At 38.1% G+C, this 15980-nt stretch overlaps 1 protein-coding gene across 1 annotated transcript in view; it reads right to left on the reverse strand.

Annotated features, from left to right (window-relative positions):
- LOC150083635 (proprotein convertase subtilisin/kexin type 4-like) overlaps positions 1-14371 on the reverse strand; it is a 61285-nt gene extending 46914 nt beyond the window's left edge. The window contains exon 1 of the mRNA XM_090378549.1: positions 13580-14371. Within this exon, the coding sequence (XP_090234675.1) occupies positions 13580-14371 (792 nt within the window). The remainder of the gene's footprint in view (positions 1-13579) is intronic.
- Between the last annotated feature and the right edge of the window lie 1609 nt (positions 14372-15980).

The raw sequence follows: 15980 nt of genomic DNA on the forward strand, positions 1-15980 counted from the left end.
ATCAAAGGATGTAAAATAGTGAAGGGATTTAAAATAATTACAGGATCTAAAATTTCGAGCTGGATTTCCTCTAGCCTCCACTTTTATCTTCTTTTTTTTTTTTTCAAAGTCAAAATAAAGCATTTGAATTACATTTGACTCTCTCATAAGAAAGTGGAATGATCTATTGAAAGAAGTTGATCTTCGCGGACCCTAAGTCTACTCAAGAGTTTTCTTTCTAATCTGAGTTTATTTAGCACATACGGGTAGGTGACTCAAAAATAACTGCACTTCAAAATCTTTTAACAGGAGTTATATATAGACATGCGGTATCGGCAAAGATGTTTTATAACTTTCTAAACTACTTTATTTCATTATTTTTATTTTTATTATATCCACTTTGTAGCTTTATCGTTCATATCGGAAAAAAATTGCAAATAGAAAAAAAAAAAAAAAATAGAAAAGAGAAACCATAAAAAACCTTGTGCAGTAATGAGAGGAATTGCGACCTCGGAGACTTCAACCAAGCTTCATTTTCACCTCTGGTTAAAATAATTATGCGGTGTTTTCTATAGGCTGGCCAAGGTTATTCACAGGCTATTCCACCACGCACGCATGCTGCAATTCTAATCCATCTCTTCAACACACTGTTGGTCTAAAAAAAAAACCCCTGTTTACGTAAGTAGTCGGTACAACGAATTATGTGGAAAGTTAGACGGAACGAGAGAGAGAAGAGGGCAGTTAGGGATTTACCTTAACCTGCTATGAAATTCTCGCCACTACAGTGACTCAAACTCGAATCTTGCCGAATTTACTAGTACCAAGGAAACATTTTTCTTTAATCACAGTCACTGAAACATGGATTCACTGATAATTTGGACATACGCCTTTCTTTCTTTTCACAGTCAAGTTGCAATTTCCGAAAGAGAGAGAGAGAGAGAGAGAGAGATGTCACAGTTTTTGTTCACATAATGACTAAAGTTCGCAGGACAAACTCTACTCCCTCTCCGAAGGGATCTAATTATTAGTAAACTTTACTGCACTCAAATTTCGCCTGCTTTATTTATTTAAGTTCATGACTTTTCATGACTATTTTAGAAGTGCTTAATGAAATAATCAGCTCCGCTATCAAAACTAAAACATCAAAAAGCAAAAAGCTTTATTACTGTATTAGTATTAGTAGTGGCAAACGATGCAAGAAAGCAAGTTTATAAAACATCTGGGAAAAATAAAAACATTCCCATATATTCTGTCTACCCCCTCCAATAATTTGTCTAGTTCTTCTTGAATTTATTCAAATTACCCACAACTTCCACAACAAATTCCAAATTCCACAAAAACAGATCAAAGTTTGGTCCAACAATCAACAGCCTTTGGCTGAAGGCAAACGCCCGCACATCTATCCTGCAACTATCTTTCCTCAGCTTGAATTTAATCCCTTTCATGTATGTAGTCGGAGCAAGAGGAAGAATACGATCAGCATTGAGCGTACTCAATCCATTCAAAGCCTTAAACACCTCAATCAGATCATGTCACAGGTGCCTAGTCTCCAGACGCTGCAATTTGCAGCGCTGAACCCGTTCATGGTAAAACCACCATTCTCTTCCCCACACAACTCTTTGCACCTGTTCTAGCAGATCTAGCAGATATAATTCCTAAAATTAGGCTGCGTCTTGAGTACTGCATATGCAGTACACATGATGCGGCCTAGCCATTGCCTTGTACAATAGGACAATCACCACCTTATCCGTGCTATGCTAACAAAATTCTTGTATATCATTGACAAAACTCCATGAGCTGTCTTGGAAGCTTATCTGCATTAGTTCAGAGAACTTCTTATCTAACTGCACAATTACCTACCAGGTCCTTTTCATTTTACACTATTCTGAGTGACGTACCACACGGTTTATATGTTAACCTGGGATTACTAGTACCCATATTCAGTACCTTGCATTTGTCAATGTTACACTTGAACTGTCATTTCTCAGTCCATCTGTTTAATTTTTGTAGATTTTGTTTCAGTAGCTTACCTTGATTGATGTAGTTAACCATCCTTCTAACCCTTGTATCATTTGCAAACTTATACATTAAGCCTGATATACTTTCAACATCGTTAATAAATACACAAAACAACAAGAGGCCCAGCAGCGATACTGACACTGTTGTACTCCAATTAGTACAACAGTATGAAAAGATTTTCTGAAATTCAAGTATGTGATACCATAATTATTTTTCTGCATTCAGTTCCTTTGATACTACATAATCGTATTCAATCATATTGTTTAGACAAGATAGCCCCTTAACAAATCCATGCTGTGGCTGCAATATAATTGCATTCCTTTGTAGATGGTGCTGCATTACTTCTTTAACCAGTGACTCCTTTATTTTCCCTAGAACAGAAGTCAAGCTAAGAAGTCTGTAACTTATGTCGTCTTTTGATCCCCCCCCCTTTGTGAATTAGGATTATATACGCATAACTCCATTCCATAAGTTCCTCCTCTGAATCCAGAGATGTTCTTGTAATTATGGGTAAGGCTGTTTGCTTACCTTCTTTGCTGCCTCCTATAATATAACTGGATAGATTTCGTCCACCACAAGCGTATTTTATGTTTAGCTTCAACAATTTTTCTTCGACATCACAGAATTTAGCTCCCTATTAAAGAGTTTGATAAACTTCTGGCATCCACTTCCCTAAAGAATTCCTCATGTGTTGATTGTAGATGCAAAATACCTGTTCAACCTGTCAGCAACCTGAGCGGAATCATCAACAGTTAAACCAACAACGTAAAGTGGACTAATGTGATTCATTCCCTTTGTTCTACTGTTAATATAAGTAAAGAAGTCTTTGCTCCCTTTCTTGGAATATTTTCCTTAAAACTTCTCGCAATCTGCCTTGGCTTGCCTAACTTCCTTTGTGACTTGATTGCAGACTAGTTTATATCTACCACAGGTTCCTGTATCATCTGATAATTTATATGTATCCCATGCATTTTTATTCTCTGCCACGTGTCTCAATAGTTCATCTGACATCCATTTAGGTCTAATAAATACACTATTATTAGTCATATGGTGCAAGGAAGCCTGAGGCTTATGCTGCACCAGGCAAAAAAAAAAAAAAAAAAAAAAAATTCTGAATTACCCCGAGAGAAAGAGAGAGAGAGAGAGAGAAGTAGAAGGGAATCACCAAGAAAGAGAAGTATGATGATATCCAGCTCAGGACCCTGGGTGTGCCAAGCCCATACTCACCAGATATGAGCCCCTAACTATATTTATTAGTTAGAATGAAACGCCTAGTAGCTTTTCTGAATGTTTCCCATTTAGAATTTGTTGTTGGCAACATTATTAGTTGGTCTTCACTATAGGATTTAAAACTGTCTCAGACTAGTGCAGTCATCCCTACGAAAATCAAAAACCTTTCCCTTTACCCTTGACAGTAGTTATGTCTTTAATACCACAATACCACATTAATATACAGTACTATAATCTGGACCTGCAGATTCTTAATTCATAAGGAATCGCTGCTGACAATCAGATTAGGAGTATTGCTTCTTCTTGTTGCTGTAGAAAACAGTCATCCAAGAAATCCACAAAAGTCTAGTTAGTGTGTCAGTGACCAACCCACAAATTCCAATCAATATCTGGAAAGTTAAAATCCCCCATTATGGTTAAAATCCCCCATTCTGATTTATTGGCCAACACTATTTCTCTGTATAGTCGTTTGTTATAATAAAAATATTTTTTTTCTGTTTATACTCCGGGACGACCAAACGGTCAGAGGAGTTCACAAAATAGAATACAAGAAACAGCACCGTATTCAGCAGTGACGGGCTTGAACCCCAGTTACTCAAGGGACGTGTACTTATGCACCCGCGCGCCTGACCACTAGGCTACGGTGGCCTTAATCACAGTCATGAGGTCTATGACCCACTCTTACTCTCATTTCCGTGTTCCCAATGCTTATGTCACACGGGCCCCAGTGCCGGCCACAAACACGTTCAACTGGTTCTGTCGAACAGGGCCCCGAGCTCAAATGTTCAAAACAATATTATTGATTAAAGTATTAAATATTATTCGTATTTAAAATTCTTGTTCAGTATAATATAAAATTATTTAATTATTTCTTAGTTGCTGTAAAATTTGAAGAAGTAAAAAATCACTATTACAAAAACACCCGTATAAGTTTTGCACAGGATCCTAGGGCCCCGCAAGTAATTCTTGAACAAGGCTCAGGTATACATGCATTGGTATACATGCTTGCATGTATACCAATGCTAGAAGTATAGTAAATAAATTTGATGAATTTGAAGTGTTGGTCAAGACATCAAAGGCGGATATTGTTGGGATAGCAGAGACGTGGTGTCACAAAGATATAAGGAATGCAGAACTGGAATTTGGGGAGTACAATGTGTACAGAAAGGATAGACAGGACAGAAAGGGAGGAGGTGTTATGCTGTTAATTAAGAAAAACATAAAATCAAAAGAAGTGCATCCAGTTGATATAGATGGACAGTGCACTGTTGAGTCAGTTTGGTGTGACATAAGCACTGCAAAAGCAAAAATAAGAGTAGGAGTGTGTTATAGGCCTAATGACTCGAATGAGTACAATGAACAATTGTACAGAGAAATAGAGTGGGCCAGTAAATCAGAATGTCTTATAATGGGGGATTTTAACTTCCCAGATATTGACTGGAACTTGTGGGTTGGTCACTCACACACTAGTCAGACTTTTGTGGATTTATTGGATGATTGTTTTCTGCAGCAGCATGTTCGAGAGGCAACCAGAGAAAGTAATACTCTTGATCTGGTTATCAGCAGTGATCATTCGTGTATTAAGAATTTGCAGATAAAGGAACCACTAGGTGGCAGTGATCACAGTGTGCTGAAGTGGGATTTACTCAAAGTGGTAACTACCGTCAGGGGTAAAGGAAAGGGTTTTTGCTTCCGTAAAGGGGAGTACAGTGGTCTCAGACAGTTTTTAAATTCTGTACAGTGGGATCGACTGACGATGTTACAAACAGTAAATTCTAAGTGGGAAGCATTCAAGGAATTAATCGTGGAAGCTACTAGACTTTTCATACCGATGAAGAAATATTGTTCAAGGTTTAGGCCTAAATGGTTATCAAATGAACTAATGAGACTCGTGACAGAGAAGAAAAATGCATGGGATGCATATAAATTATCAGGCGACGCAGAAGCCTGTAGCAGATATAAGCTAGTCTGTAATCAGGTCACAAAGGAGGTTCGGCAGGCAAAGGCGGATTACGAGAAATCTTTGGCAAAAGATGCTAAGAAAAACAGCAAGGATTTCTTTACTTATATAAACTCTAAAAGGAAGGGGCTGAATATGATTGGTCCACTTGACATCGATGGTTCGACTGTTGATGATCCTGCTCAAATAGCAAACAAACTGAATGAGTATTTTGCATCTACATTCACACGTGAGGAATCATTACAGTTTGAAAATGGAAGAAGGTTATCAAATTGTAGCAGTGTGCTTAATGATTTTGTAATAACTGAGAGCAAAGTGGAGGAGAAATTGTTGAAGTTAAACATAAGAAAGGCACCTGGGGCGGATGGGATCTATCCAGTTATATTAAAGGAGGCGGCAAAGCAACTAAGCAAACCCTTAGCCATAATTATGAGAGCATCCTTGGATTCAGGGGAGGTTCCCACGGACTGGAGATGTGCAAATGTATCCCCAATTCACAAAGGAGGTTCGAAGGGTGACACGAATAATTACAGACCAGTTAGTTTAACTTCTGTTCCGGGTAAAATAATGGAGTCACTGGTTAAAGATGCATTGCAGGATCATCTAGACAAGACTGCAGCAATAATTCAGACACAGCATGGGTTTGTTAAGGGAAAGTCTTGTCTGACAAATTTGATTGGTTATTATGATGTGGTCACAAAGGAATTGGATGCAAAAAATAATTTTGATATCATATACTTGGATTTCAGGAAAGCTTTTGACACTGTTGCGCATGGAAGACTACTGTACAAATTGGAGCAGAATGGTATTAAGGGTAAGTTGCTACAATGGTTAAAAGGATGGTTAAGTGGGAGAAGACAGAGGGTGGTAATCAATGGGTGCTGCTCTTCGTGGACTAATGTTATTAGTGGAGTCCCACAGGGTTCGGTGTTGGGGCCACTGTTGTTTTGTATATTTATCAATGATATTGATGAAGGTATATCAGGCTTAATGTCGAAGTTTGCAGATGACACGAAGGTTGGCAGGGTTGTTAATGACAGTAATGGCAGTGTGCTACTGCAACAGGATCTAGATAATTTGGGCAGATGGGCTAAGAAGTGGCAACTGAAGTTTAACCTTGACAAATGCAAAGTACTGCATATGGGTAGAAGTAACCCCAGAGAAACGTACCAACTGTGTGGTACTACACTTAAGGTGGTAGAAAATGAAAAAGACCTGGGAGTAATTGTGCAGTCAGATATGAAGTTTTCTGAGCAATGTAGACAGGCTGCTAGGGCAGGTCATGGGGTTTTGTCAATGATATATAGGAATTTTGCTAGCAGGGAAAAGGAGGTGATTGTCCCTCTGTATAAGGCAATGGTCAGGCCACGCCTTGAGTACTGCGTACAGGTCTGGAGGCCTCATTTTAGGAAGGATGTAGATTTGCTTGAGCGTGTACAGAGAAGAGCAACACGATTGGTGAGGGGAATGAAGGGATCCTCTTACCAAGAGAGGCTTAAGTTCTGCAAATTGCAGTGGCTGGAGACTAGGCACCTGCGCGGTGATCTGATTGAGGTCTATAAGGCCTTGAATGGGTTGAGCACGCTGAATTCTGATGGGATCCTCCCACTTGTTCAGAATACGAACCTACGGGGACATAAGTTCAAATTAAGAAAGGATAGATGTAGAATAGATGTGCGGAAATTTGCCTTTAGCCAGCGGGTGGTTAATTGCTGGAACAAACTTCCATCTGTCGTTGTGGAAGTTGATAGGTTAAATAAATTTAAGGAGGAACTGGACAGGCAATTGGAGGGTATGGTGTGATTTTTTTTTTTTTTTTTTTTTGGCTGATGCTGCATAAGCTCCTACACTGCTTTCTTGCATCAAGTGCCACTACTACTACTACTACTACTACTACTACTACTGCTCCACAAATTTTGGGATCCACTCTGGGTCACTCACACCAAACTGATTCAACATTGCACTGGCCACCCATGTCGACTGGATGCACTGCCTTAGATTTAATATGCTTAACTAAGAGCATAACCTCTACCGTCCCCCTGTCATGTTTGTCCTTTCTTTTCCAATATTCAAGTTTTGCATTACTTATGTCTGAGTGACACTATTTCTCTACTGTCCCTACAATGTCCGCATTTAATGAATTAATCCGTACTTCAAATTCATCAACTTTGTTTACTATCCTCCTAGCATTAGTGTACATATGCAAGTATATATTCGCCTGTTCTTATTCTTAGTTACCCTAACAGCCCATATATTTACTGTTCCATGATGCCCCACAGCAGAATTTGAAATCCCCGACAACTTGCTTTCCATTCTGCTGCACGTTCTAATAGATGCAGTTCAAGAATCATTTTCACCTCTGTCTGCAGCTTTAGTTAATCTATTGTGTGTGTGTGTGTGCGCCCCCCCCCAAGCTATCAGTTTTCCGACCCACCTAACAAAGTCTCAATAACATCAATGAACATCCTTGCACCACTTCTACTTAATCCCTGTAAAAACAGTGTGTCCTGTTGATAGCACTCACCACTATTGAGTGAAAAAAATGCTATCCTGAGAAAAATTCTATCCTGTGAGCCTTGCAGAGTCTCTCCAGAGCCGAATTCATTGATAAGGCTCTCGACGTGTACTCCCTTCTATCGTGTCTGGGCAGAATTGCAAACCCTTTCAAATTTAGTCTTAATTCGCGACTTTTTCCCAACATTGCCCTGTACTTGTTAAGTAAGGCGTCAGATCTCCTACTCTTAATTTTTTTAGTACCAACGTGTACGACGATATCATATTTCGTGCCCTTAAAAGATAATATTTGCTCTACAACATCATCTACTTTTGCTCCTGGCAGACATACCGTGGTCCTTTTCCACCTATCCTTTTTTTTTTTTTTTGCATAATATATTTCCCGTTTCCCTTACAATAGAATCGCTCATATTATCTGCCTCCAGAGGGACCATCGCATTCTGCCGTGGAGACTGTCACAGAAATTTCCGTGAACCATGGTTGGTAGCACGAGGTGTATGTCCATGTCTAGGATTGTTAACCTAGACCAGTGGCGTAGCTACTATGTAGGTAGGCAAGGCAATTGCCTCCAGGCCCGGGCCTTTTAGGGGCCCGGCGTCTTTGACTGTCTCCTGTTTTTGTAATTTTCATTAATTAAATAGGGGTTCGAACATGTTCTTTGCCTCCATCTTTAATTTGTGACACAGACCATCTTTAATTTGTCAATCATGAAATTTGCCCGTTTGCTTCCAGATAATCTGCTCTCCTATATTAGTATATACTACAGATTTAGCCTTGTTCAATTTTCATCTTCTTCTCGGTCGATAAAGTTCCTCTCATAAATAGCAATCAGTACGAAAACTTTATTGAAACCACGGATAGCGAAAGGAACTTACTGAGACGTTTCCAAGGTCGGAGTTAGTCGGTCTCAGACAGGCGTTCTTCGGAGATATTTCATCCCACGAACAGAGAACCTGCCCTTAAACTAAATGCGTTTAAACCCAACAGCCCAACTTATACCTGAGTTATTTGTAGATCTTTACCGAATGAAGTATTTTACCATATTAATTAACATAGCTATAAGTGTTTTACGCCTAAGCATTCTTTTACAATAATAATTATCCAGACGCCTACGACCGGAAGTCGCAGAGACACATCGAAGAATGTAGTTCTGTTTGGTCGCTGCTACTTCCGATCGTATAATTGAATAATTTGAATTTTCTTAAAAGAAAGCATTAATTTTTTTTTATTATTATTAATGTATCGTATTGCGTTCCAAGAGTGTAATGAGAGCTGTTTCGTTATCTGTCGTGGAGGCGTAATAACTCAACAACATAATCATTACATAAAGAAAGGAACGCTAATGACATTCATTAGTCTTGAAGAGTAAACTGTTTCAAGAGGTCATTACCAGGTCTTGGCCACTGCTTCAAACCGTCTAGTGAAGTATTTTAACATCGACAATGTGCCGCTACTCGAGACATTTCATTTTCGTCACTTTTATTTTCAAAACAGCTACATTTTTATTTATTTGTTTCAATTTTTATTTCTAAATGTCATCAAGAGGGTTTCTTATTCAGTGAAGATCGCCTCTTTCACTATACATCATTTTATATGGCTCGGGTGCGTGGGGTTCCCGTGTCCAAAACTCTCTCATCCTTAAAATTCTTCTACAGACGCAAAGATCCTTCCTTTTGGCCACGAGCAGGGCATGCAGAACTGTTTCTACTGATGCCCTGCTAGTTCTGAATGGGCGCCTTCCCATTCATTTAGAAATTATCCTTGCATTTCTTAAATTTCACAGGAGGCGTCTTACCCTGCTTCCATTGGTGTTTTTGAAAATAATTATAATAACTCTACCGACCTTGAAGTTTCTCGACTGCTCAGTTTAGCCCTTGATGAGTGGCAGCTCTCTTGGGATGACTCTTCCTTTGGCAGAATTACTGTCTCCTTCCTTCCTAAAGTCTTTGTAAAATCTAAGAATCTTTCCTGGCTTCAACCTGGACTTTTTTTCCTCTTTTCTTCTTACGGGTCACGGCCTTAACTCCCGCCTTTTTAGGTTTGGACTGGTCCCCTCTCCTCTTTGTCATTGTGGAGCTGAGGAGACGGTGTATCATTTAGTCCTAAATTGCAACATATATTTAGATTTACGTTACCAGCTCATGTTAGACACTAATGTTTACACCCTAGATGATTTCCCAAAATTTTTGGAAACAGAATCCTTCTCAGCTTTTTGTAACTTGCTAACTCCGTGTTTAGAAGACGAAAGATGCTAAACACAGCTCATCCTGTTTAACTCAAAATTTTGGATTAAAAAATAAAAAAAATAAAAAAAAATTAAAAAAAAATTATTGTTTAGAATTACAACTTCCTCTTCTTATGTAATTGTGATCTTAATTTTATTATGACTTTCGGAGTTAATAGCCTTGTTAAATCTCAAGTTTTCCTCATTGTGTGTTAAGATACTAGAAATGCAGTTCTAACAAAATCACTGAAGGTTATTAGCTTGCTTGTTATTTAGTGTAACTGTTTAAAACTCTTACCAACTATTGTTCAGACAAGTTCTTCTGGGCTTCTCAGAAGTCTTGTCTTCTCACTGTAAATTTCTGGAAAATTTTGTAATTAGATGCTAAGTTAAGTTAAGTTATTTTCTTGGTGTCTCAGACACAATTAAATTTGTTTCTTGAGTTTTCCTTTCTCTGGCTGGCTGAGGTTGGGCTCCTCTTCCAGTCGGAGAAAACCTAACTTTCCTCTCTGTTCTTAGTTGTTAATTCATCCTACCGTTTTCTGCTCCTTTCTTAAGAGAATATCTCTCTTCTTTCTTTGTCCTACTTCTCCTTCCCATAACTTTCACGGGTTTACCACTGGTTGGAAACCCTCTTTGCGGTTATTAACCCCTGGAGCGCCTCCTCGTGGCAAGGTACGGGAGTCTGGACGCAGGTGGCTTCTCCCCCTGCCTCCAGGCTGCAAAGTCTCCAGGGCCGCAAACAACACCCATCAGACCCTACACTAAAACATACACACATACATTTATACACACTTGCCGGCTATAAATAAACTACAGAAGATACAGCGGTATATAGGGGGAACCCTGGAGGCTGCAATCATTACACGTGTACCTTGTACATCATTTTATATAAATTATATAAAATGATGTATAAATAAAATATGTATGAGTTTTTTAAAATACTATGCATTTTATAGTTACTATTACTCACAGTAACAGAATAGAATAATATGTTTAAAAATATTAAACATTAAATATCAAATATTAAATAATCGCGTACTATTTCAGACGACTTCGCACCAAATATCTTCTCGAAAATGTTCACGACTTCTGGTGTCAGGTTTAAGCAGCTCATGACAGAAGATAAACGTAATAATATAAACATAAAACGTAATAAAATGTTTATAATAATATAGTAAAAACAAAATATTATTTTATTGTAATAATAATATAAAATACAATACAATATAATAAAGTATATGTAATATTTTCATTAAGACATTTCTAGAAAAGAAATTTACAACTGCTGTTTAAGAAAATGAATAATTTCATACATACATCTTGCAAATACACATAGACCAGTACGCCATCGTACGTATATTTATTTCCTCAAAGCCACTTGCCCCATTTTATACATTGCTTTTCTACTTTCATTTTCTTTTATTAAGGGCATATATGACCTTAAAAAATGAGCGCAACGATGGTACCAAATACATAGGCTGATCATTTGATTCGCGGAATAGCAGCGCCACCGTACACCATTCAGATTTTGGCGAACTGTCAGTAGACACAAGAGAGTGTATGTCCATGTCTATTAATACTTTGATACAATTGCAAGTTCTTACATGTCTGGTATTTGAAAAGTGGCCTTTAAGTTGCGTGCTGTAAGCGAGAACCTTTAAGCTGCATAATGGAAGATTTGAAGACTGAACAGCGTTTTGTAATTCGCTGTTGTATTCTACCTGCTATTAGTGCTATAGAGACTTTGAGAGAAATGTCAGAGGTTTATGGAGACAAGTATTTGAAGAAAGCTGCACAACTGAAAACTGCAAATTTTTAAGTGGTATAGGCACATCAAAGAAGTCGAGCATCTATGGTCACAACAACCACTCTCAAAGATTCACCAAGAATGGCTTTCCGGAGTGTTTCTACTGTATTCGTCGATGGCGCAGGCGTATACACTGGTGTTCAAAGAATGTGCATCACCTAGGAATTTCACATTTCTGACCCTTTTTCGCGATGGTATGTTACATTAATGACTAGCATTACAAATAGAAATATAAACAAAATATATTTATTAATAGCTAAGGCAAAGCTAAGTAATATTTGACAGGTGCTCTCAAAATATTCTAAAATGAGCATTTGCAACCTTTATACAACAGTTTTGGTAAACACGACAATTATGGCTGAAATGTTATCAGAAGCCCTCAATTTGCTTCAGTTTATCATTTTAAGTGGAATACAAAGTGAAAAGTTCACCAGGTGCAGACTAATATTTAGTTGAACCTTCTCTGGCCCTGATAACAGCAGCACACTGTCGAGGCATTGACAAGATCAATTTCTGAAGATAATCAACTGATAGTTCGTGGTTCCAAACACCATGAATCATGGCTTCCTGAAGTTCACAAAGGGTCTTTGGTTTCTTTCTGGCAACTGCAGATGCCAACAGTTTTCTATAGGATTCATGTCCGGGCTGTTTCCTGGGCAGCTAAGAGTTGAAATGAACCGTTCTTCCAACCATTTTTTTCACCTGTAACAAATGTAAACACATTACTGTCGAACTTCTAATGCAGAAATGAAGCTAAATTAACTACAAAAGTGCTTACTTACACTTTTCGCCCGATGACAAGGAGCAGAGTCATCCTAAAAGATGTAGTTACTTGGCAGGTTGAAATGGTCTCTAATGGTTGGCAGCAATTTGCCTTCCAATATAGCCAGGTATCCATTGGCACTTACGGAACCTTTTATAAACTGCAGGTGACCTACTCTGTCTATAGCGAATTGTTTGTCTCCCATCAGAGCCATGCAGGTTGAATTTCTTCTCATCCGAGAAAATAATTGACTTCCACTGCTTGGAGGGCCATTTGACATGCTCCTTACACCAAATTAATCGGGTCTTTTTCATTTTTTGTGTAAGGAGGAAGCTTTACGGTTTTAAAGGCATAAGCGCTTCAAAACGCAGTCCTGTTTTGGCGTAGAGACTCGTTTGCGTCCGGTTCCTCTTTTCCTATCAGCAGAACCAGTATTCTTGAGTTTGGAAAGAAATATACTCACTGTCCACTGATTATAAGACACTCTATAATAAATATGACGGTAAGAACATCCTTCCTCACTTAAAGCAACAATAGCACTCTTTCTTCGTGGCGTCAACACAAGCAAAGAATGACTGCAACTCTTGCAGAGCGTGCTTATATAGCTGAAAGTAACAGCTGATGCAATATTACATCATCACATGCGCGTGTCAATCTTATCTGATGCAACCGGTAAGAAATATTGCCGTATACTTACGTTATTCGGACGACAATTACAATTTTAAGAGGCACTTTCTTTGAACACCAGTGTACACTTCGAAGGAGATTATTTCGAAAAGGAGAGAGCACTGACAAAAAGAGAGATCTCAACAGTGAATATGAGGATTGCAATTAAAGCAGGTCTATTCCGCGATTTAATGAGGTCAGTATAATTGTAAGTTTTGAGGCCGAGTTGCATGCTGTGGAGGCTGAAATCCTTTACGAATTCCTCCGGTACCCGAACAGATTCGAGAGACACTGTCACGATGGACACAGTGTACAGTGTATAGTATAGTATATACACATTAAAAAATAATAATATCTAGAAATACTCGTATATTATAGGTATGATTTCTGAAATAATTTATTGAATATCCTTACCTTTCTGACATACTCAAGATCCATTTTCATTGCCAGTGATCTAGCTACACCTTCTCCATCTGGGATTTTCACAACGAAGTAGTGCAGTGCGCCAACACTTAATGTTTCACTCTCCTGAAAGTTTGAGAACACAGAGGAAATAGCTTCATTAACATAATCGCTTTGAAATTTCCGTTTTATACCATTTCTAGGAAGAAAGTAAGACTCTGCAGAACTGTCCCTAGGATAAAAGTACGGATTTTCAGTACTGAAATCGATGTACTTGGATCTGTGATAGCCATATTGAACATTTTGATTACATTTGGCATACCGGCAGTTCAAAGTGAAATGGCTAACTTTATTTTGAAGTTCTTCAATGTCATTGGCGTCTTTGCTGTTTCTATAAAAACTAGAAGAAATAGCATTATTTTTATTATTAAATATTATTCCTGGGTTGTAATCAACTACATTTTCTTTTCGTTTTGATAAATTATTTTCATTTAGGGAAATTCTCTTCGTACGATTATCTGGTATTCTCAATTCATTGCCATCCTTATTACTGCAAGTTACCGTTGTGTCTAATTGAGTATCTTTATATACCTTATCGTTGGTATCTGAATACTGGTATAGTTTTTTTATATCGGCGGTACCAGTTAACGACTTACTTCTTAAGTTTTGAACAACGGAAATAACTGAACTGTCACGAATAATATGTGGGTTAAATACGGAAGTTTTCTCTTTGCTGGCTGTTTCTTTATAGTTTGCTAAAGTTGTTAATATTGCTTTGAGAAAGTTTTCTGTCTTCATCTGCATCACCAGACTTTTCCATTTTTCGGATTCTGGTAAAACGCTGGAATGTTCCAATTGATTTGAATAATTTATCCACAAAAATTTAATCAAAAATGTGACAAGGTACAGTGCAGAAATTTTCATTTCATCTTCCACTTCTCTGTAAATGTAAATAATAATAAAAAAATCAGATGAAACCTTGAAGTTGTTTATGAGAAATTAAAGATTATTCTTTGTTCAAAACAAAAACATATTAAAATATAATGAAAAGATAAAAGATAATGTGAACAAGTTATACAAACATATGCATTTTGAAGTCAGGTCTAGTATTACTGAGTATTACTCAGTATATATGCAAAAGATAAGTTTTAATCTTGGAAGAAGTTGCATGTTAATCCATGAATTGAAAAATTTCACTAAAGTGTCAGTGTATCCTTAGATTGTATATATTTTATAATATTTAGGTCAATTTCCAATCCTCGATAAATAGTGGAGGGTTGCAAAAACGTGTTGTCGGTGTCTCTGATCCACTTTTTTTTATTATTTTTTTAAATTTCTTGTTCTTTTTGCTGACAGGAGTGAAACCTGGTTCGTTCTTTGGCTGCAGCGCTCTCTCCGCGACACTACACGAGTTATGCGTTCTGAAAGATCGCCATTGGTGAATGTTATTTGGTTAATCTCAATTAAATTGGCTAATTTCGATTCACAAGAGAGATTCACAGTCGTACATGAACACTCCAACAGGATTGCAATTTTCGAGATACCCATAGCAGCGCGTCTGGCGCCGACTATCATGCCACATTCAAAATCACTTAAATCTTCAATCAGGTCCTTCTACTCTTTTCATGAAAATTGGGTACTGCTCTTTTCATTAAAAGAGCAGGAGACGGCCCGCCGTCTCAAAGAATCATCTAAACTGCTGAATACGGTGCTGTTTCTTGTATTCTCTCTATCTTGTGAATTCCTCTGACCGTGTGGTCGTCCCGGAGTATAAACAGAAAATTTATTTATTTTTTATTTGAAGCCAGGCAGTCGCAGGCGGAGGCGGCACGTTGGCTTAATGTATCAAGCAGTGCCGTCTCGGCGTCTGCGCGGTAGCACAGTGGTATCGTCACCGTCCTCCCCACATCGGGTGGAAAAGGCCCCAGTTCTAATCCCGTCGATGAACTTTAATGGGCTTTTTTCACTCCGTGACTGAGTTAATCGGTCTCAGGTGTAGATAGCGTTTCCCCCCCCCCATCCGGAAACTGGTGGTTTTTCGTCCAGCAAAACAGGCAAATCGACCAGAGCACACACGCAATTTACAGACATAATACATATACGGGTATATAGAAGAAATTCTGGGTGACTCTAATAAAATAATTTGAATTTTTTGAAGTGCCGTCTCGACACTGTGAAAACAGTTTCAGGAGACAGAAACCGTTACAAGATTTGCTGGCCAAGAAACGGACATCACTGAGATTAGAATCGAGACCACATATATTTGTGAAAAGAACAAGGAAGTGTTTGGGAGGCTTAGATCTTTTTGGAGATAAGTTTGTTCTATTAATTTGGCAATTCATGGTGTATTTAGAAGGAAGAAAAGGTGGCGAAGATATGCTGTATGAAGTAATGAAATTTTTGTGTATGGCGT

This window comes from Mastigoproctus giganteus, chromosome 7 (assembly GCF_048544385.1).
Source record: "Mastigoproctus giganteus isolate SK-2022 chromosome 7, ASM4854438v1, whole genome shotgun sequence".
Taxonomy (NCBI): Eukaryota; Metazoa; Arthropoda; class Arachnida; order Uropygi; family Thelyphonidae; genus Mastigoproctus; species Mastigoproctus giganteus.